Genomic DNA, 21,706 nt, shown 5'->3' with positions numbered 1-21,706 from the left:
AAAAGCGGGAATTTTCGCCTGTTAGCCCCTGAAATGGGGGTTTTATAATTTAGATCCCCTCGTAATAGCACATTATAATTTAATTTTTTCGTCTTTTAATATAATATTTTTTACTAATATGATTCTTTCGTATTGTAAAATTTATGCTTTTTACTTAATGTTTTAGTAAATAAATTTTTTACTCATTTCCTTTTCATTTCGTCTGAAATGGTTCAAAGCGTGTTTTGATTCGTACAAATGTTTGTTTCACTTCATAATCCTACTTCTACAAATCTACAAGAACATGCACGTACAAAATGGAGTGAAATCCCAACAAAAACATCTCTGTAAAAATATGCCAAGTTGTTTGGCCGTAAAAAGAAGTGAGATCTAAAATACGGCCAAGTTATTATCTCCAGGTGAACCAACATTTTATTCGGCTTAAAACTTCTCAAGAATGTTTTTCTGACTTGGCCATTAGCATTCCAAACTTGCATCCTTCTTCTTTGCGCCCGTGAAGGTGAAGAACGGAAGTTACAAGTTTAACCACAAGCTTATTCAAGAATATTTAACCAATTTGATTTAATATTTTAATTTCGATCCATATCTGGCATTAAGCGAATCTTTGAAATGCTAATGGCCAAGTCAGAAAAACATTCTTGAGAAGTTTTAAGTCGAATAAAATGTTGGTTCACCTGGAGATAATAACTTGGCCGTATTTTAGATCTCACTTCTTTTTACGGCCAAACAACTTGGCATATTTTTACAGAGATGTTTTTGGTGAGATTATTGTTTGACAATAGCACACTCGGATATAAGAGTTCCCACGTGTTTAGTTCCTTTACGGAATAAGCAGCCATATTTTTACTGTAGCTTATAGTTTGATACATTCTAACACTTTTAACCCAGTCCTTTTTAATTTTTAAAATATATATAACCTAGGCAAAAATTGGAATGCCTTCGCCCGCGATCCGTCCGAGAATAAAGAAATAATTTGGAGCAAATCTAACGCATCCCCTAACCAAATGTTTTGTTTTTGAAACAGTTTCATCTTCTAACCCACCCAACTGGGTGTGAATTATTTCCCTTAAATTCCCTGTTAATTTTTGAATTTGAGTTTCGGTGCATTTCCCTTCATCACAATCGTTTTCAAAACCATTTGGTCCACTTTGCCACCAACAAAGTAGCTTTTGATGACGGTTAGCCAAGGTTTTTGCAATATTTTTAAAATTTCGGGATTTTGCCGCAATGTTTTTAAAATATTGGTGTTTGGCTTCATAGCGCATACACCAATGTCGTATAAGCGGACCATATTCTTCAATTAACCTTGGATAATGCATTAAGTAATGGATCTCGGGAATGAAAGATTTAGGGAAAAGATGTTTAAGTGCTTCGCAAAAGTCTAAAATTATATATTTTAAGTAAGACAACCAATCTTTTAAATAACTGGCGAAACAATTATTTGCAAATTTTCCGTCAAGAGCAAAAAAAGATCCCAATGGCTTTCACCAACTGGGACAATATCGCCTAAAATAAGTGTTATAATATAAAAAAAGCATTTTTTGCGAGGCACTTCCACATATTTTACCATTGTCATGAAGGATTCTTTTGTTAAGTAAAACTGGCTTATTTTTACGATATAGCTCGCCAAGTGGAAAAGATTCAATTTTAGAATTAAGGTAGTCTAATGAATAGAATCCGTTCTTCACAAACTTTGTTATAACTAACTTCATTATAAGTGGTACTACGACTTCAAATAAATCGTGCATTATATCAGGGGGAAATGACTCTGTTACACTGAGTTTGGTATTTTGCTAAATGGGCAACTCTTATCTACCCCGTAAATTTTAGCATTGTCTTCATTTCTTTCAACTTCCCCTACGTGATAGTTATGAATCTGCTCGTTTCCTAACGTAAAGTTATTTTCATCAAACTCAACAGAAATTTCATCTTTAAGAGCCATGCATACCCGACAAATACGGTTGTATGTAAAGTTTTGAGTAAAACCAGCAAATAAATGAGCCGAAAGATTATCAGCAGAAATGGTTGTTGTTATACATTGAACGACCCTGTTGTGTTTCTCAATAAAAACTCCCTCGGTTTGGAGAGCTTTCAAGTCATTTGTAACTTGGTGTAAAATTTTATCATAGCCATATTTAGAGATGTGTTTGTATTTAAATACGGCAGGTAAACATATTTGACTAAGTTTGCTTCTTCGGCAAGCCTTAATATTTCCTATGGTAAAGTAAAATAGGCTAACCTTATTTTTACCTCTTTTGCCATGCACATAAGGGATTACAAACCTCCAGTTCGTCCAAGTATAATTGAATCCTTAGAATTATATTATTCGACGTTGTTTTAAAAAGTGTTCCTTTTAAATATTTCGCTATCAGTAAAATCAGTGAATGAATTACTATCAGCCCCATTTCTTAATTCTAGCATTGATTTATCTAGAAATGTTCCTTGCCAAACATCATCTTGACTTATTAGCACTCTTATAACTTCTCTTATTGGTAAAACTAAAACTGTATCTTTAATTTCTCTGTTTCCTATATTTTGAACCCCTAAAATATATTCTTCTGGCTCAATCAAATTAAGGGACGTTTTACAATACGAGTTGAGCATGTGCTCACATTTAACGAAACTAGTAATGGAAGTTAAAAGATCTATATTATCCAAAATACTCTCTCTTGGTAGTTCTAAGACGCTTTCTAATATCCCATTAAAGTCATTTGCTATATTTTGAGCAACTGCGGTTGGAAGAGTATGTTGTTCTCTTATTTTTAATAAAAAAGGGCTACGTTGTTTCGAAGTCTTTGTATATCATTTGTACCATGTGGTCTATCCTGGCTATTTTCGGTTGTATCATTATCAAAATCGTCAGGGGTTAATTCATTTTCGTTATATTCAGGGGTTAGATTGTAGTTTTCCCTATCTACACAATTATTTTCAATGTTCTGTACAATGTTGAACTTAATATGCGAGCCGCGTTTTCTAAATGTATGTTTTTTTAGAGAGTGAACGTTTTGAAAAGCACTAGCACATTTAGCAACTGGACAAGACACATGAAATCTTTGTTGTGGCCAATGCAAAATTCTAATATGAGAGAGCCTTTAATAAAATAGTTCTGGTTGTCCCACATATCGAACAACGGTATTGATATGTTTGTGGTTCCATTGTGTCTAATTTTTTTAAATAAACAAAAGGAAGAACTTACGCGTAAATATTCACAATGAGCTAATTCTGAAGCCATATAGCAATATAGCTCATACCTTTACTGTATAATTGGCTAAGGTCAACATGCAAGGTAAGTGGCATAAGTATTCTTGCATATCTAATATAAGCATTAGTAAATTCAAGAAAGCCATTCGCTTGCATCTTGACTTTAACCATAATTTTATTTATTTGTTTAATTCTTTAAATCTTTAAACTTATTTTTCTTTCTTGCCCGCAGAATGAACATTTAGAAAGGATCACTACATTAGTATAGGTCCGATTTTCCCTACATGTTGTTTATACCCTAAACATCAGTTATTTGAGGTCAATACAGTATTTTCAGATCTCAGTATTTTTACTAAGGGTGAAGAGTGTTTTATTCGATTGACTAAATTACAAAAGCTATTTAAATGGCTTCAAATGGCCACACTGTAAATTATATTTAAATATACTTATCTGATAATAGAACTTTTATTAATAAAAACAAATCAATAGAAAAATTATAAATTTTGTTTAAGGGAAAAACACTATCCGACTACATTTAGTACTAAAATTTAATTTTCACTTACTTGTTTGGAAGTCCAAATAGAAAACTTGTAGCTATTTCCTCTACCCTTACAAAAACTTTCTTTCGAATCCTTAAAGGAATGGTTCCCTCTAGAATTTTTTATTTTTTATTGGGAAAATCAAATAAAAATAGGGATATTTGAAATTGTAACCATGTATTTATCCACAATTCTACAGGCCGGTAGGCCCTTGTAGATATGACTTGATACCCTTCCGTAATGTTAAAGAAAAAGTCACACCTTTTAGGGTTTTTTTAACGCAATTGTCATAGGCCATACGGAAAAAGTATAGCGAAGTTAGTTTTCGGAATACTTCTAAATTAAAAAGCATTTATTAAATGGGAAACTTACCTGTTTCGGTTTTTTGATTATTGAAGTCTAAGTATTGTACTTTAACTAATTAACAAAGTACGTCAAAAAATTACTATTGGGTCGGAAGTCAGCCCAACCTTATAGCGCGCTTAAACCTATTTCTTCATTTCGTTCTCGTTGACAACTAGAAGGGTGCAAACAAGTTACGTTGACAAATAGCAAATGCTGGCTTTCTTGCTGACTTTCCTAATTTCTTAGCAGTAGACGCTAAAAAATTACTTTGGTATTTCATCCGAGCTTGAGCACCTTTATATGTATTTTCTTATTAGCTGTAGCACCCTTAATAAGAAATACGTCGTTATCAGGTCGAATTTTCGTCTAGAAAAAGTAATTACAGTTAAGAGGTTTTTATATCATTTAAAGTAAGCTTTTCGACGTTCTTTACGGCCAAGGCTTAAGTTGTATTTTAGTTTGTCTATGTAATATAGTGTTTATAGTGTCTTTCCTTTTAAAGATTATAAGAAAGCTTATTTCCAGCACTCTTTTGGATTGGAATTACAAAAATATGCAGTCTGCTTCGATTCATGCTACAAATCCTAACCCTAGAGCCTAGGTTTTACGCTACGTAACTAGTATTCATCATGACTGTTTGTTGGCGCTTCTAGTTTTAAGTAAAAAATGGCATATCTATCCAAATTATTATGGTTTAGAAATCGACGGTAGTGTTTTCACCCTGTGAAGAATTCAACTTCAAAATATTACAGGAAAGATGACAAAATGTTCAATGTGTTTTCCCTACGGCAGTTAAAAAAATGATGTTTACGTTAGCGCATTTAATTCAACATTCTCATTTGAGGACAGGTATACACGGTTTCATTATTTGTTAATCTCACTAAAATGCTACTAATTGTGAAGGTGTGTGATATAATTCCTGAAACTATACCAATGTAGAGGACTAAATTATTCGTTAAAACAATTTTGATCCTATTGAATCAGTCATACTGTGATGTTACGTTATCATTTTATAAACTATTTGTTACCAACAGTGGATTGTTTAATTCATATGTAACAGTGGTACTGGTTAATCCAGGAGGACAGTGTCGTTATATAATTTAATTAGTCAAATAATTTTTAGGTTTACATCACAGATTCTCTCAACGTAACCACGTTAGAAACGGAGGGTTACGTTGATTGCTATTTCCACAGTCCACATTGCCGTTTGTTTATTGGTTTAAATTGCTATGAATTGTATAGGTATTTGATTTAATTACTGGTATTCAAGCTAAACTATAGAATAACATCATTCATTAATATGACGGAGTACTCAAGCCCGGCCCACAAAACCCGCATAGATATTAACATGGGACATATGGGGGCACAATGATTCCTGTTAGCTTATGGATTCCTGATTGTATAGATTCATGGTAATAATAATAATTATTTCTTTTTTTAGATTATTGGTAGAAGAAACTGTTCAAGAAAAGAAGTTTGTGGTTGAAGGTCGAAGAATTGTCGGTATAAACCACGTTTTAAATTGGTCAACGAACCTGCAAATCGAACATAAAAAGATTTGTACCTTGGGCTACTTGGATCTCAAGGATGAGAAACGAGCTGGCCTGAAATCAACCTTTGTGTTCGAATGCCGTACATGCAGACGGACAATTAGCTAATCGAGCGATGATAAGAACAAAATGGATATAAATACGAGTGCCGTGTGGGCTACCATTTCAAGTGGTGCTGGCCATTCCCAACTAAATGATTTTTTGGGATATATGGATATTCCGTCTATAAATTGGAATAGATACCATAATATCGAAGTTGGATTGGGTGATGTAAGAGAATAGATGGGCATAAAATAATATCAGTTGATGTGTTACATTCAAGCAATGTCGTTAATGATAGCTCTGGCTTGAACAACTTCATAAAGATATGAAAGCAGCCGGCGAAGAAGAAAGAGATATAGCTATTCGAAAAGGACAAATAGACGATGGCATACCATATATTACAGTGTACTTAGACGGAGGATGGTGTAAACGATCCTACGGTCACAATTACACCGCCGCATCTGAAGTTGTAAGTTTAAGGAAAATAATTTTATGATTTTATACTTAATAATTTGGTATTATAAATTATATATAAAGTAAGAAATGTTTATTGTAGGCATGCATTATTGGCCAAGAAACCAAAAAATTGTTGTACTTAGGCGTGCGGAACAAATATTGCTACCAATGCTTTAGGGACGCAAAATTAGGTCGTTCACCTACTGCACATAGATGCTACCGCAATTGGGAAGGTTCTTCCACGGCCATGGAACCCGACATCATAGTTGACGGATTTTGCAGAAGCAAGGAGATGCACGGCTTACAGTACAGAAGATTCATAGCTGACGGCGATTCTAGCGTGTATTCTCGTATTTTAGAAAAGGTACCATATGGCTATACTGTCGCCAAAATCGAATGCGCCAACCACTGTGTAAAAAACTATACTGGCGCTTTGCATAAGATAGCTAGTGACACCAAAAGGTTTACTTTGGAGAGCCGTAAGAAACTGAGAGTAGCTATACCACGCCTCACGGCAGCAGCGCGGGGTTCTATATCCCACAGCGGAATTACCAAACAACCTGTTCAAGACCTAAGGAACGATTTGAAAAACGGGCCAGCCCACGTGTTTGGTGAACACGCGAAATGCAGAGATTATTACTGCAAAAGAAAAGAGGACCAAAACGAGAAAACTATGTTCCAGAATTGCGATTGTCTGGTATTTACCCTTTCATATTGGCTCAGGTGGACAGACTTGTTGCGAAAGCAGACAGGCTACTCTCAAATGACACAAGCAACCGGGCTGAGCTGTTTATGAGCATAATGGCCAAACTAAATGCTGGAAAACGAATCAACTTCAGCCAGAAGGGAGGATATCAAGGTCGATGTTAGGTAGCCGGTCTAAGTTACCAAAAATTACCTGGGGGTTGGCAAACATCACCGCATAAAGCACTGACAGGAAGAAGCCCAGGTACCTTTTTTAAAAGACATTGCAAAAAGAAGGAGTCAAAAAGGCAGAAAGCGGAAGAACATCGAAAAAAAGGTAGAGGCAGAGCCACAGAAAAACAGCCAGAGCCAAAGCGCCTCTTCTCAAAGAAACCTGTTCCAAAACCTAAGCTTCTCCCAATTGTCGAGACTGATTATGGACCAACTGCGGATGCTCCGCCAATGACAGAAGCGGAGTTCAATATCGCGGCACGAGAGAAGCTACAAAATATGCAGGCAAATAATATTCAGTTTCATTTTCAGATGACTACCGATAACACAACTCAAAAATATTGGTCGTTACAGGTTTCAGCAGCTGAGCGCGATAACATAGAACGACTTTCAAGGGGACAACACGGAAATCCTTTCTACGCTAGCCACCGCCACCACCGACTCACGGTGTCCAGGCTTGGGGAGGTCATTAGGAGGCGCTCCATGACATCTTGCCATACCATGGTTCGATCTGTTGTTTACCGCGACCTCATTACAACTAAAGATATGCGTTATGGCCAAGAAAAGGAAAACGTAGCAAAGAACAAATTTACTGAAATAACAGGCCTTGCGATTAGAGAAAGTGGACTTTACATAGACTTGACTCACGGATTTTTAGGTGCTAGTCCAGAATCCAGATGGTGAGACTTAAAAATTTAATCTTATTTCATATTTATATTTTATTTTTATATCCATCAAATGACTATATTAATTTGAGTTCTCAAATGTATAGGAGTTATTGAAAAAGAAAACGCCTTAGTGGAAGTGAAATGCGTTCCTTCAGCCAAACGAAACGGGGAATCACTGGCAGAACATGCGCAATCAACTTCAAGCTTTTGTTTGAAATTGGAAAATGGAGAATTGCAACTAAAAAAACCCAAAGCTACTATTATCAAATACAGGGACAACTGAACATTTGCCAAAAAGATACATGCTATTTTATAGTTTTCGTAGACAACGAAAGTCCATTGTTTTACAAAAAAGTTCGTCGTGACAAAGAAATTTGGAATAGTGTTATGGTCCCAGCTCTAGAAACATTTTACAAAGATTGCATTCTTCCGGAATTAATTGAACCCCAGGATCCATTGGGAAAGAGATGCAAGGATCCTCAGTATATAATCGACGCTTAAATGAAAGCGAGCAATAAGAAAAAAAGAATCCAAGAAAATAGTGAGATTTCGGTTGAAACTCCTGTTAAAAGAAAGCTTAACATATCAAAGTAGATCATGAAATTTAGTTTATTCTCAAATATTGGACAGGAAAACGTCTCCAAAACCCTGAATTATTTTTATATTTGATAATATGTACATTCATGTATTTGTAAATAAACCATCTTGTTGACTGCTCATTACTTTACTGAATATAAGGTGTTTATTTACGGAAGAGCTAGGGGCTAATTGAAACATTTTAAAAATATAATTACATAACCTTTAGCATTAATGGTTAAGGGGTTAATTTGGCCTAAATTATATCTTCCTTATAACTAGTCTAGCCGATTTCAAAAATCTCCGGAACTGACGTGTTCTTGTAGAGAACCCACAGCGTGAACTACAGCATTATAGGAACGCTAGAGTCCGTTTCATTTACTATTTCAATAATACCAAAGATACACTTCAGCAAACATGAGTCGATTTATTTTGCTGAACTTCTCTTTTGACATGGGGACTAACGGCGTGGCATTTGAGTTGTGGGAGTGCTGAACTACTTTTTGGGAGGAAAAGGAGAGAAACACACCCACCCACCCCCTCTTTCCGTTTTCGGCGCCATCTGGAAGAAATAGGCTGAACAAACTTCCTATACTCTCATTGAACTTGGTGTGACTTGTCAGCGTTGTAGAATGCAGGAACAAATGAACGACAATTGTTTCGTCACCAAATCTCTAATTAAAATTTTCTAAAAAAAATAACTATTTCCTAAATGGAGGAATACTTCGATATACATAACATATTATATTTCTATGATAATGTGTTCATAATTCATAGAGAAAATTCAAATTCAGAAATTTTCAATACATGTCTTCAATCTTTGAGTTTAATTTCTGTCGTTCCTAATTCAAGATGTTCGAAATTATTACATATTCTCGCCAAACTATTCCACTACCTGTTTCAAGTAAAAGGAGGATTTTCAATTCGTTATTTTGATAGATTTGGCGACGAAAGCAATAGCTAGAAACTTTAAAAAGAAGTATGTTTAGAATTTATTAAATCCTAAACTAATTAATTTAATTTTATCTTTTCAATAGATATAGATAGGGCAAATTTCCTTCTATGAGTGGTAATAATGGCATGTTTTTATTTGTTATAGAAGTATTTAAAAATTAAATACTTACAACTCAAAAACACCAAAATATCTAAGGAAGGGCCTTAAATGTTACATAAAATTTAAAGGATATACAGTTACAGATACATATATTGCACATCGAGCTCAAGAATGGTCTAAGAAGCGTTCGAAAATCTATGCAACTTTGGTTTTGTTCTATCAGAGGAGGTCGCGACTCGGACACATTCTCAACTATTTCAGTTTTCAATGAACATTGAACTTTTGGAAAATATTTGAATGTTATATAAAATTAGGAGGGTATGCAATATTGCACGTCGAGCTCAAGAATGGCCTGAGAAGCGTTCGAAAATCTATGCAACTTTGGTTTTATTATATCAGAGGTTGTCCCGACTCGGACACATTCTCAACTATTTCAGTTTTCAATAAACATTGAACTTTGGAAAATATTTGAATGTTATATAAAATTAAGAGGGTATGCAATATTGCACGTCGCACTCAAGAATGGTACAAGAAACCTTCGAAAATCTATGCAACTCTAGTTGTGTTCTATCAGAGGTGGTCCCGACTCGGACACATTCTCAACTATTTCAGTTTTCAATAAACATTGAACTTTGGAAAATATTTGAATGTTATATAAAATTAAGAGGGTATGCAATATTGCACATCGCACTCAAGAATGGTACAAGAAGCCTTCGAAAATCTATGCAACTTCGGTTTTATTATATCAGAGGTTGTCCCGACTCGGACACATTCTCAACTATTTCAGTTTTCAATAAATATTGAACTTTGGAAAATATTTGAATGTTATATAAAATTAAGAGGGTATGCAATATTGCACGTCGCACTCAAGAATGGTACAAGAAACCTTCGAAAATCTATGCAACTCTAGTTGTGTTCTATCAGAGGTGGTCCCGACTCGGACACATTCTCAACTATTTCAGTTTTCAATAAACATTGAACTTTGGAAAATATTTGAATGTTATATAAAATTAAGAGGGTATGCAATATTGCACGTTGCACTCAAGAATGGTACAAGAAGCGTTCGAAAGTCTATGCAACTTTGGTTTTGTTCTATCAGAGGTGGTCCCGACTCGGACACATTCTCAACTATTTCAGTTTTCAATAAACATTGAACTTTGGAAAATATTTGAATGTTATATAAAATTAAGAGGGTATGCAATATTGCACGTTGCACTCAAGAATGGTACAAGAAGCGTTCGAAAGTCTATGCAACTTTGGTTTTGTTCTATCAGAGGTGGTCCCGACTCGGACACATTCTCAACTATATCAGTTTTCAATAAACATTGAACTTTTTGAAAATATTTAAATGTTTTATAAAATTAAGAGGGTATGCAATATTGCACGTCGCACTCAAGAATGGTACAAGAAGCCTTCGAAAATCTATGCAACTTCGGTTTTATTATATCAGAGGTGGTCCCGACTCGGACACATTCTCAACTATTTCAGTTTTCAATAAATATTGAACTTTGGAAAATATTTGAATGTTATATAAAATTAAGAGGGTATGCAATATTGCACGTCGCACTCAAGAATGGTACAAGAAGCCTTCGAAAATCTATGCAACTTCGGTTTTATTATATCAGAGGTGGTCCCGACTCGGACACATTCTCAACTATTTCAGTTTTCAATAAATATTGAACTTTGGAAAATATTTGAATGTTATATAAAATTAAGAGGGTATGCAATATTGCACGTCGCACTCAAGAATGGTACAAGAAACCTTCGAAAATCTATGCAACTCTAGTTGTGTTCTATCAGAGGTGGTCCCGACTCGGACACATTCTCAACTATTTCAGTTTTCAATAAACATTGAACTTTGGAAAATATTTGAATGTTATATAAAATTAAGAGGGTATGCAATATTGCACGTCGCACTCAAGAATGGTACAAGAAACCTTCGAAAATCTATGCAACTCTAGTTGTGTTCTATCAGAGGTGGTCCCGACTCGGACACATTCTCAACTATTTCAGTTTTCAATAAACATTGAACTTTGGAAAATATTTGAATGTTATATAAAATTAAGAGGGTATGCAATATTGCACGTCGCACTCAAGAATGGTACAAGAAACCTTCGAAAATCTATGCAACTCTAGTTGTGTTCTATCAGAGGTGGTCCCGACTCGGACACATTCTCAACTATTTCAGTTTTCAATAAAACTTCAACTTTTGGAAAATATTTGAATGTTATATAATATTAAGAGGGTATGCAATATTGCACGTTGCACTCAAGAATGGTACAAGAAGCCTTCGAAAGTCTATGCAACTTTGGTTTTGTTCTATCAGAGGTGGTCCCGACTCGGACACATTCTCAACTATATCAGTTTTCAATAAAAAATTGTATATTTTGAAATTCCAAAATCGCTGCAAAACTTCAAATCTAAAATTAATCAGTCGGCGAAAGATGTAGAGGGTGGAAATGCCGACTCTGCGCAGCGGCTTCTAATAGAACTTCAGAAGGATCAAAAAACTGACCCAGAAATGGTAAGTTTTATACAGGGTGGAAAACTTCGTCGGCGACCAGTCTCGATTTTTCTCCTAACGCGTATTAACCAACGATAAGTGTGAGAGATTTACTGGCACTGTTAGTGAAACACCTACAATTAAAAGGATCTATTAATTTCTGATTTGTCAAGCATCGTAACACAAAGATTAAATATAACTTTTTAAGACTTACAAATGTAAAAGATAGTTGAAATCGAACGGTACAATTTAAAATATTAATCTTTAATTATATTTCAACTTCTCATTAAATTAAAAGCGTATGCAAACCTGATGCAATTTAAAGATTTCTAACACTATAGCTTTGGGAGAATATCAAGACTGGAAGAACCCCCAAAATTTTCCTTCATAACCATATTTGAGTGGCTATCGTATATCGAAATGAAAGAAATGTCACTATTATTTATTTGATAATATCATGAGTTAATAATGTTAGCTCCATATAAGTTACTCAGGCAATTCATTTTTATATTCCAGCGTTTTCTCCCACGCCACCGGCTTCCCAATTATATGCGACGCTCTGCGGCCGCCACGTGAACGAAAATCTTATTTACTCTTCTTTCCGGTTTTCCCCGGAAGCGCGTGTAGTGGAAGCTAGCCAATGATATCGGAGCTATTTAAGCAGCCGAATATTTCGCTCAGTAGCCTCGGTTAAGAAAACAGTTAAGTGGATTGGATTTAGCTCAGTTGTATAATTTTCTGGTTTCAAGTCTCAATAACAACTCTTTCTTTATCAATATCGGCAAATTGCATTGAGTTCCTGCATTTTTTTGTCTCAGTACTGACACAAGCACCATGATTTAATGTTAAATTGTTAAAACATAAACATTCACGACTAAAACACTCCCTTGGTGAAAAAGCAGCCGACGACTCGAGGTCGAGGAGCCGTACGAGCGGGATTTTTTTTTCGACAAGAGAGAGCGCAACATTCGGATTTTTTACCCGCGCGGGCGAAATGAGAAGTCGCTGGATACATTACGCCTATGGAGCCTGAGTAAATTATAGGGAGCTAACATATTATTAACTCATGATAATATTTAATACTACAGGCCCTTCCTATATTGACTTGACCTTAACTAGTATGGAGCCTCCCAATCTTTCCTAGCTTTGCGTGCATTGTTTGTTTCTCAGGCTTTAGATAAAGTTCATATTTTATAAATTTTAAAAATAACCCCCGGCTAATCGCTTCCAATTTTATAGATGTGACATTTCTTATGAGGTTTATTTTTTCTGACAATATAATGGGAAATTTATAATTTCGAAGTAGCCTAAAATATTCATATATGACATAGGTTGTAGAAGTTTCTATTGAGCCTTCTACAAAATACTTGGAGATGGTATTTTGGCAAACAGGCCGTATGCGGGAAGTCTTTTCTAAATATCCCGAACACTTACTTCGCGATCCAACATTTTGTGTGAACCGTTGCGCCATGCCTCTTTATATAATTATGGTTGTAGATGGCAACTTGCAAAGCGAAATTGTTGGTTTATGTTTAACCAAAAATACTAAAAAAGATTTCGTCCAAAAACTATTTGAGACGTTCCGAAGAAACAATGAAAACTGGAAAAGTACGAAATCCATCATGGTGGATGAGGATCTAAGCGAAATTACAGTGTTGCGGCAATTTTTTCCCTCAGCACATATCTAAATTTGCTTATTTCATGTTCTAAAAGCCATGAAAGCTAAAATCTCGTCAATGAAAATGACGTCAGCTGCGTGCTTGGCCGCCCGTACCCATGCTCAAAAACTTGAGTATTCTTTTACCGAGACGAGTTTTCGAGAAAACATTGAAGCTATGCTAGCTGATGAGCAACTGCAAAGTTATCCCGAATTTTCAAAATATATGGCAGATAACTGGCTGTCCATGAAAGAAATGTGGGTCCACGCATATCGACGACAGCATTTTAATTTGGGGAAATCAACGAATAACCGACTAGAATCGTATAATCACAAGTTGGGAAAACCAAAATATTACCTCCCCGTGTCGAGAAGATTATATAAACTTAAGTATCCAATGAAAACGTCGACCTTTTTATGTTTCTGAGAGGAGCTTCCCATTTTTGTTGTTGTTTTGAAAAGTATAACGCAATGCACGGGCCTTGATAGATATAGGAGGCAATGAATGAAATATATCACAATGCACGGACCTTGATAGACATAGGAGGCAATGAAGGAAATATATCGCCGCACGGGCCTTGGAAGATATAGGTGGCAATGATAATCTCTCTCTTTGCACGAGAGGTTTATCTTTAATATTTAAATAAATATAATTATTTTTAATTATTTTAATCTTGAATAATCAACATTAATAATAGTTAAATCGATTAAAATAAAGTTATACCTATTATTTTTTCAAACTTTGCTAATATTGACGTTTAAATTGAAGCGTACCCCTCTTACCCGATTCTTTTTAAATTTTGGTATATATATGGAAATCGTTTCCCTTATAATAGTAAGGAAAAAGCGCAATTGCGAAAACCTTTTGTGGCCGATAACACCTTAGGGAGGCTAGACGTTTCTCGTAACCCTAGCTGATCGCCGCGTATATCCTAAAACCAAGGGATGATAATGGAGTAGAAGCCTATGATACAGATTGGTGTCTATGTGGAATAGACGGAAGACCAGTGGATGGTGGTGTTTAGAAGCCAGTATGTGCAGACTGGTGTCAATGTGGGATTGACAAAGAACTGAAGATGGTGGTGTTGGAAGCCAGAAAAGTACCAGACTGGTGTTCATGTGGGATGGACGAAGACCAAACATTGTGGTGCGAGAACTCAAGTATAGAGCAGCCAACGGAGAGAAATACAATTTTCCAAATTTCTGTGAACTGTCAATGCGGTCCGGAAATGGGAACACGTTTGCTCCGATACGCAAACTGCGAACGCGGTCACGTGGGTGTAACAACGGACAGACGGACAGACAGACAGACACACAGACACGGCCGTTACAGAACCTCTCCTGGACTACGTCACACGGAGAGGAAACAAAATGAACTTCTAACGCAGCGCATTAGTGTAATGACGGACGGACACACACACAGACAAACACAAGTATTCTCAGGTTTAGTTTTGTCAGCAGCCGCTCAAATATATCCTTACTCAACGGTTTCGTGAGGATATCCGCCACCTGGTTTTCACTGGATACGTAGACGACATCCAATAGTCCTTGTTCCACTAACTCTCGTACATAGAACTGGCGAATGCTGATATGCTTGGCACGACGATGATATTCTGGATTTCGAATCAGTTTGATGGCTCCAGCATTATCAACTCTCTGTACTGGGACATTGGTTTGCTCGTGTAGACCAATAGACGCCTTGATACTCTCGACCCAGACTACGTCCTTAGCTGCCCCCGTTGCTGCAACCAGTTCGGCTTCGGTAGTTGAAAGGGCGACAGATAGTTGCTTCCGGCTGGCCCATATGACAGGAATGGTATCCAGGAAACATACTATGCCCGACGTTGACCGTCTCGTTTTTTCGCAGCCACCATAATCTGCATCAGATCAGTCCTCATTGGATGGGTTTGCCATGGCCTGAGATGCACGGTTTACGGCGAATTCGATGTCAGGCCTTGTGCCCAATGCTGCGTATCGTAGGCTTCCAATTGCTGATGAATACAAAGTGGTTGACTCAAAGTTTGTCTTTCCCACGTTCTTTGGATCTAGAGCGACCGCTGGAGTCTTCATCGGTTTGCAATTCATCATGTTTAATCTCTTGAGAATATTCGTAATGTAGGCGCTTTGATGAAGAAATACCATTGGCACAGTAATTGATTTTTAAGCCAAGATACGTTGAAGCTGGACCCATATTTATCTCGAAATTTTTGGTTCAGTGCTTGAAAAAAACTTCAATGGCAGCATCGGTGTTTCCAGCAACCAGTCCGTCGTCGACGTAGAGCACGAGGAGAAGAAAGATGTCTTTGACTGAATATACGTAGAGACAACGATCTCTTTCAGCTCGTTTGAAACCATAGTCTCGTAAAACATGGTCGACTCTTTCATTCCAGCATCGCGGAGATTGCTTCAACCCATAGAGGCTCTTACGTAGTCTCCAAAACCGTCCACTTTTGTCATCAAAACGTTCTGGATGATGCATATAAATTTCTTCAGTGAGTGTGCCATAAACGAAAGCAGTTTTAACGTCAAATTGCTTCAACTGCAGTTTCTTTTTGGTGACAATGTTGAGGAAGATTCTGACGGTTTCAAAACGTGCAACCGGGGCAAACGTTTCGTCGAAATCGATTCCTTCACGTTGTGTGTAACCCTTTGCCACGAGCCGAGCCTTGAATTTAGCAACTATACCATCTTCATTGCACTTCGTGCGGAAAACCCATCGATTCCCGACAATTTTACGCCCTTAGGGAGGATCGACCAAGTCGTAGACTTCATGCTTTTTCATGGATGCTAGTTCATCTTCCATCACCTAGTTCCATTCTTCATGGTTGGCAGTTGACCGAGCTTCGTGGACAGTCTTAGGTAGGACATCACAGATTAGAAACGCTTTGTCTTGTTTTTGCCGAGCATTAAATGGAAGCTGCTTCATCAACTTGGATCGTCTCGTAGAACACGGTCGGTGCCCGGCTCCTCCTTGAGTTCTCCATCAGGGCTACGCTTTGAGGAAATCGTTCTGTTTTCCGTCTCAGTGTCACTGCTCATCTGCTCGCCCTGACTTGTCACCTCGTCTGTCGGGTCCTGGAAAGCATCATCGTCGTCGTCCGAGTCTGACGCCTGCTCGTTCTGCCTTAACATGTCCTCTGGAACCCACACCTGAGAGTCTATGACACATTTCTCAGGACTGAACGTCACATCTCGGGATCGTAAAACGTCGTTGAGCTCAGCGAGATAGACACGATATCCATCATCGTCTTCGTAGCCAACAAGAATTCCTTTGTACGCCTTCTTCGATAGCTTTTTGCGTTTTTGTTTTGGTATGTGTACGAAGCATTCTGTTCCAAAAACTCGTAAATGTTTGATCGATGGTGATGGTTTATTCGTCCACAATTCGTAGGGTGTCTTTCCCGGAAATCGCGTAGGAGCCGAGCGATCAGAATTTAAACATTGGTATTAACTGCTTCACACTGAGAAACTAATGTCAAAAAAACAATAGTTTCTACCATGTTTTTGATTGTTTAATGCTGTTATCCAGAAAAACCTCTAACAAGCCTTAATATATACAGGTAGTCGCTGTATTTTGAAATTACATTACCTTAATTTTAAATATGCAGCAAAACATTGTTTTTTTATGTTAACGACTGTGGAAAAAACAGCTAGTTTTTATTTCTCAAACGGAAGTGCAGGATATGTTATTATTAATAGAACGTTGCTGTTTTCCGGGAAAAAAGGATTCTGCCGTGAAGAATACAGTAGTGTATAATTAAAACACAGATAGTTACACTATTAAGTATAAATTTAACGTATAATTTACTGTATAATCCACCGTAAATTAAAGTTTTGCATACTATAATTTGAACATTAAATACTTTACTTTAAACCTTGAAGCACTTTATTTTAAACCTTTGAAGCGCTTTAATTTAAACCTTGAAGCATTATAACCTAATCTTACCTAGCCATGCTAAGCCTTTTGGAAAAGGTCCGCGTTTATTATGAAAGGACCCATATGAAAATAAAATATTTTGGAAAGTCAGTGAATCGCTAATTTTAAAACCAATTTTTTAACTTTGCAATTTCTCTTCTTCATTATAATTTCAACCTACTTAATTCTAAAATTGACCGAAAATGTACAAAACGTGTTAGGCGACATTCTTAAAAGCGTTATGCGACACTCTTGGAGTGGCGTCGCTAGGCCTTTTATGGGGCTATAGCGCCCCCAAATTTCAAAGTTAGCCCCTTCAAAAAAATCCATACACTAACTTCTAAATCGTCGACTTTAGTTACAGATAGAGAAATTTCCGATTCAAAAACGTCGTTAGTGTCAAACTGTTCCAAGTTCTCGCACTTCCATGGATTTTCTTTTTTAAATATAGTAGAGTAGATTAGGTCAAACGCGTTTCTGGTGCTCGAAAAACTCTTCGTGAAAAGAGATTATTAAATTTAACGAATATGTCTGTATCTACTGCCGGGATATTAGGGCCTCCAAAACCAATTTAATACCCGATGCATTTATACTAATTTATAACTTTCTGCCTTTTTCAGAAGTTAAGTCGGTGAAAATGACCAACTTACCAAGCAGTTTCAAGCTGAATTTTAAGTCGATCAAGTGGCCAACTTTTTGTGTAGTTTCGCAATAATGCGAGAACTACCCTTGCTTGTTAGAACTGTTCTCTCAAGGTTGAACCATGCTAAGCATATAGCGCCATTTGCTGACAAATCAACCACTCAGGAAGCTGTCATGCGACACTAAGAAAGCGTTATTTTAACTCGGAAAGGTGTTATGCTGCACCTTTTAAGGAATTGCACAACACTCATAAGGGAGTAAAAATTAACTTTTAGTTCGATATAAGAGTTAAAAAGGTGTTAAACTGAACCTCTGTTGCACCATTTTATTCTTATCTTTGACACTAATTGCTCAAATAGGTGTTATTAAACCCTTTCTGGGGTGTAAATGAACACCTGTAATGGTGTCAAATTTGGACCCATATAAACTACTTTTAAAGGTGTTAAAGCACACCGCATTTTCTAAGAGTGTATAAAAGCAACCAGTATAAATCTGCCCTAATGGACAGTATGTTAAAAACAGCTAGTCGTCTTATATAAATGACAAGTTGCATCTTAACCAACAGAGCTTAATGTTTTTAATAAAGGTTTGAGTGCTTTTAGTTCAACAGCAAAGAGCGTCTTTATCAAAATAAGCTCCGGGATTTAAAACTGTTCTAAGAGCTGTTATTTTTACAGCAACCCTATTTTTTAGTGTACTATAAGCGGTTTGAAACAGCATGATGTGTTTTTATTTTCACAGCAAACCATCTTTTAATCCACAGTGCTTAGTGAGTTTAAAACCACATATTTTGCTGTTAGTTTTACAGTAGTAAACATTTTATGAAACTGTAATTTATTGGTAGTAAAACAGCATATAGTGCTGGTTTTTCATTGACCCCTACAATATAATCAACGGTTAGGACTGTCTTTAAAACAACCTCTGAAGCGGTTATTTTAAAAGCTACGAACGCCCCTGAATACACGAACAGTTAATTCTTAAAACTGTTAGTTCCACTGTTTAGAAAAACAGTATTGTTGACGGTATTAAAAACAGGGAGGATGTGCAATAAAATTAGCATCATCTTGATGGCATACGTTATTGCCATTACCATAGTGTTTATTTTACAGCATTTTTATTCTGTGTGTAAGCGAAAGTACATGAAATTTATCCAAGTAACGCAATAATTGGACGCTATGCTTGGTGAAATACCGAAGCGGTCTGCTAAATCTTTAAAAAAAGGCCAAGTCGTAGACGCATCAAAACTAGAAGAAACTGATCTTTCACATTCAGTTTCTTGTTTTGACCTACAGGTGGCATTCTTGGTTTAACCCTCCCACCATTCCAAAAGTTGATGTTTTCTGCATTAGGGCCTGGATTAAGCCGATTATATAAGGCCATTGGTTTATCATAACAAGGCAGGCCAGTGCAGAATAATAAACTGAAAATTTTTTAATGCTTTTTCTATGGGACGCTAACCCTAAAAACTGTGAATTTTCCTTTAACATTACGGAAGGGTGTCATGTCATATCTACAAGGGCCTACCGGCCCTGTAGAATATCCTTGTTGTGATCCTTTATTCTGACTATACTATAGGTTTAAGCTCATTATAGCTCTGCTCAGCAATTTTGGCCCTATGCTTTGCATCAAGTGAGTCCTTTTCTACTTTTTTGAGTTGATAATTTTTGATAGATACTTTCATGTTTTGTTCAGCGATGCACGCTTCTAATTCTTTCCCTTTTGCTTCCAATTCTTCCACTTTCGCTTCCAACTTTTTCGCTTTCGCTTCCATCTCTATCGCTTGCACTTCCAACTTTTTCACTTTCTTCGAACATTCACAATTACAATAAATGGCTACGGATGACATGTACTCCTCTGTTGAAGTGACAACCGTGATCATATCCGATACCATATCTTTAACAACAGATTCCTGATCTTCGGTATTATTTAAACTTTCAGCCACAGTGTCTGTAGAGTCAAATATTTTGGTACCAGTGGTAAAATCCCACGTAAATACAGAAGGAACCGTCCCTTTCTTCAGTATATTCTTGCCATTTCCACATCCAGAGTCATAATCAGACCTTTTAAAAGGTTTTGAACGCACATAAATGTACTTTATTGGTTTTTAAATGAAGTCTCGGCGGCGGATTTTCTTAAGAAAAAGCAATCTCAAGGATTTGTTTTCTAACGAAGGTAAACTATGGTAAGAAATGTGAAATAAAATTGACAATTATTGGGAGTAATTTAAACTCACTTAACTATACTTACACATTTAGAATTTCCTTTTTGGGTACAGCTCAAAACAGAACAAATCGTGCCTGGGGGGCACCTGGGACTCATTTTGACTAAGGCTTAGCACTCCAGCAAATGAAAATGCTTTATTTACAATGATTTAAACTATATTTTTATAATTATCAAGTAGCATACGTTACTAATATTTAAAATTAACTGAAAAGAGTCGTGTTGGAAAGGTACATAAATTCGTGTAAAAACACGTTAAAACTGGTGACACGCTAGACGTGTGAGAGACGTGTTAAAAAAACCGTAGTTACGACGTGTTTTTGCTATATTAGAAGGGTCCGAATTATTTTTATTAATAAATTCGATACATTTAAATGTACAGAAAGCCTCAGTTTCTTGTTTTGACCTACAGGTGACATTCTTGGTTTAACCCTCCCACCATTCCAAAAGTTGATGTTTTCTGCATTGGGGCCTGGATTAAGCCGATTATATAAGGCCATTGGTTTATCATAACAAGGCAGGCCAGTGCAGAATAATAAACTGAAAATTTTTTAATGCTCTTTCTAAGCTTCGAGAGTCATTAAAATTAGTTTCAAGTAGAAATACTAGCAATTTGATGACTTATATTTCGTTCTAAAGTACTCTTAATGATTTTAGAATTAACGTTAAGTCTTAAACGAGACAAAGAAATGAAATGAATATGAACTAATATTTTTTTTATAAAAATAAAATGTTCGAAATTTCCAAAAAAATTAACAAGTTTTATTATTTCTCCTTTTGTTTAATTTTAATTAAGGAAAACGAGCGGTGGGCGAAACAATAGTGCAACAAAAAAAATTAAAATTTCATTAAATTTACATGGTTTTAATTTTAATTAAAAAATAGGAACGTGGGGGACAAGTAATAAAAGAATGATTTGTTTCCTGACGTTCAACGCCGGAATGGCAACGCCGCGTAAAAAGAAGCCCTTTAGAAGCATTTGCGATGGACGATGCTGGGTCAAGACGCGTCGTATTCTTGTTTAGAGATCCACATCTGTTGGAAGGTGGACAAGGACGCTAAAATGGATCCTCCGATCCAGACAGAGTACTTCCTCTCGGGGGGAGCGATGATCTTGATCTTCATCGTACTGGGGGCCAAGGCCGTGATCTCCTTTTGCATTCTGTTGGCGATGTCGGGGTACAGTCCCGGCCAAAAGTTTCTGAACATTTTCATTTGGCTGCCATTTTGTTCCTATTTCAGCTAGAGTAACAAAATAGGACTTTCTAAATAGGTTTACTTCTCAAGATTATTTTAAAATTATAAATCACACTATGGTACTAATAGGGCGTTAGCCAAAGCGGAAATAGTAAAACGCCCCGATAATGACGTTACGAAATAATACTTCAAATGGATCAACAATGCTATCGTTGCACGCAACGT

General features: G+C 36.4%; 1 protein-coding gene across 1 annotated transcript; it reads right to left on the bottom strand.

Moving 5' to 3' along the window:
* Positions 1-21,249: 21,249 nt before the first annotated feature.
* On the bottom strand, positions 21,250-21,462 carry LOC149668543 (actin, alpha skeletal muscle-like). The gene is given in 1 exon segment (XM_089840825.1): positions 21,250-21,462. A coding segment is annotated over 1 exon segment (192 nt). The 5' UTR covers positions 21,446-21,462; the 3' UTR covers positions 21,250-21,253.
* Between the last annotated feature and the right edge of the window lie 244 nt (positions 21,463-21,706).

The sequence above is a fragment of the Phalangium opilio genome, unplaced genomic scaffold (genome assembly GCF_054372755.1).
Source record: "Phalangium opilio isolate 3A_F unplaced genomic scaffold, DU_Popi_V2 ptg000055l_1, whole genome shotgun sequence".
Taxonomy (NCBI): Eukaryota; Metazoa; Arthropoda; class Arachnida; order Opiliones; family Phalangiidae; genus Phalangium; species Phalangium opilio.
Note: the sequence above shows the minus strand (reverse complement) of the source record. Positions and strands in the feature narration are given on the sequence as shown.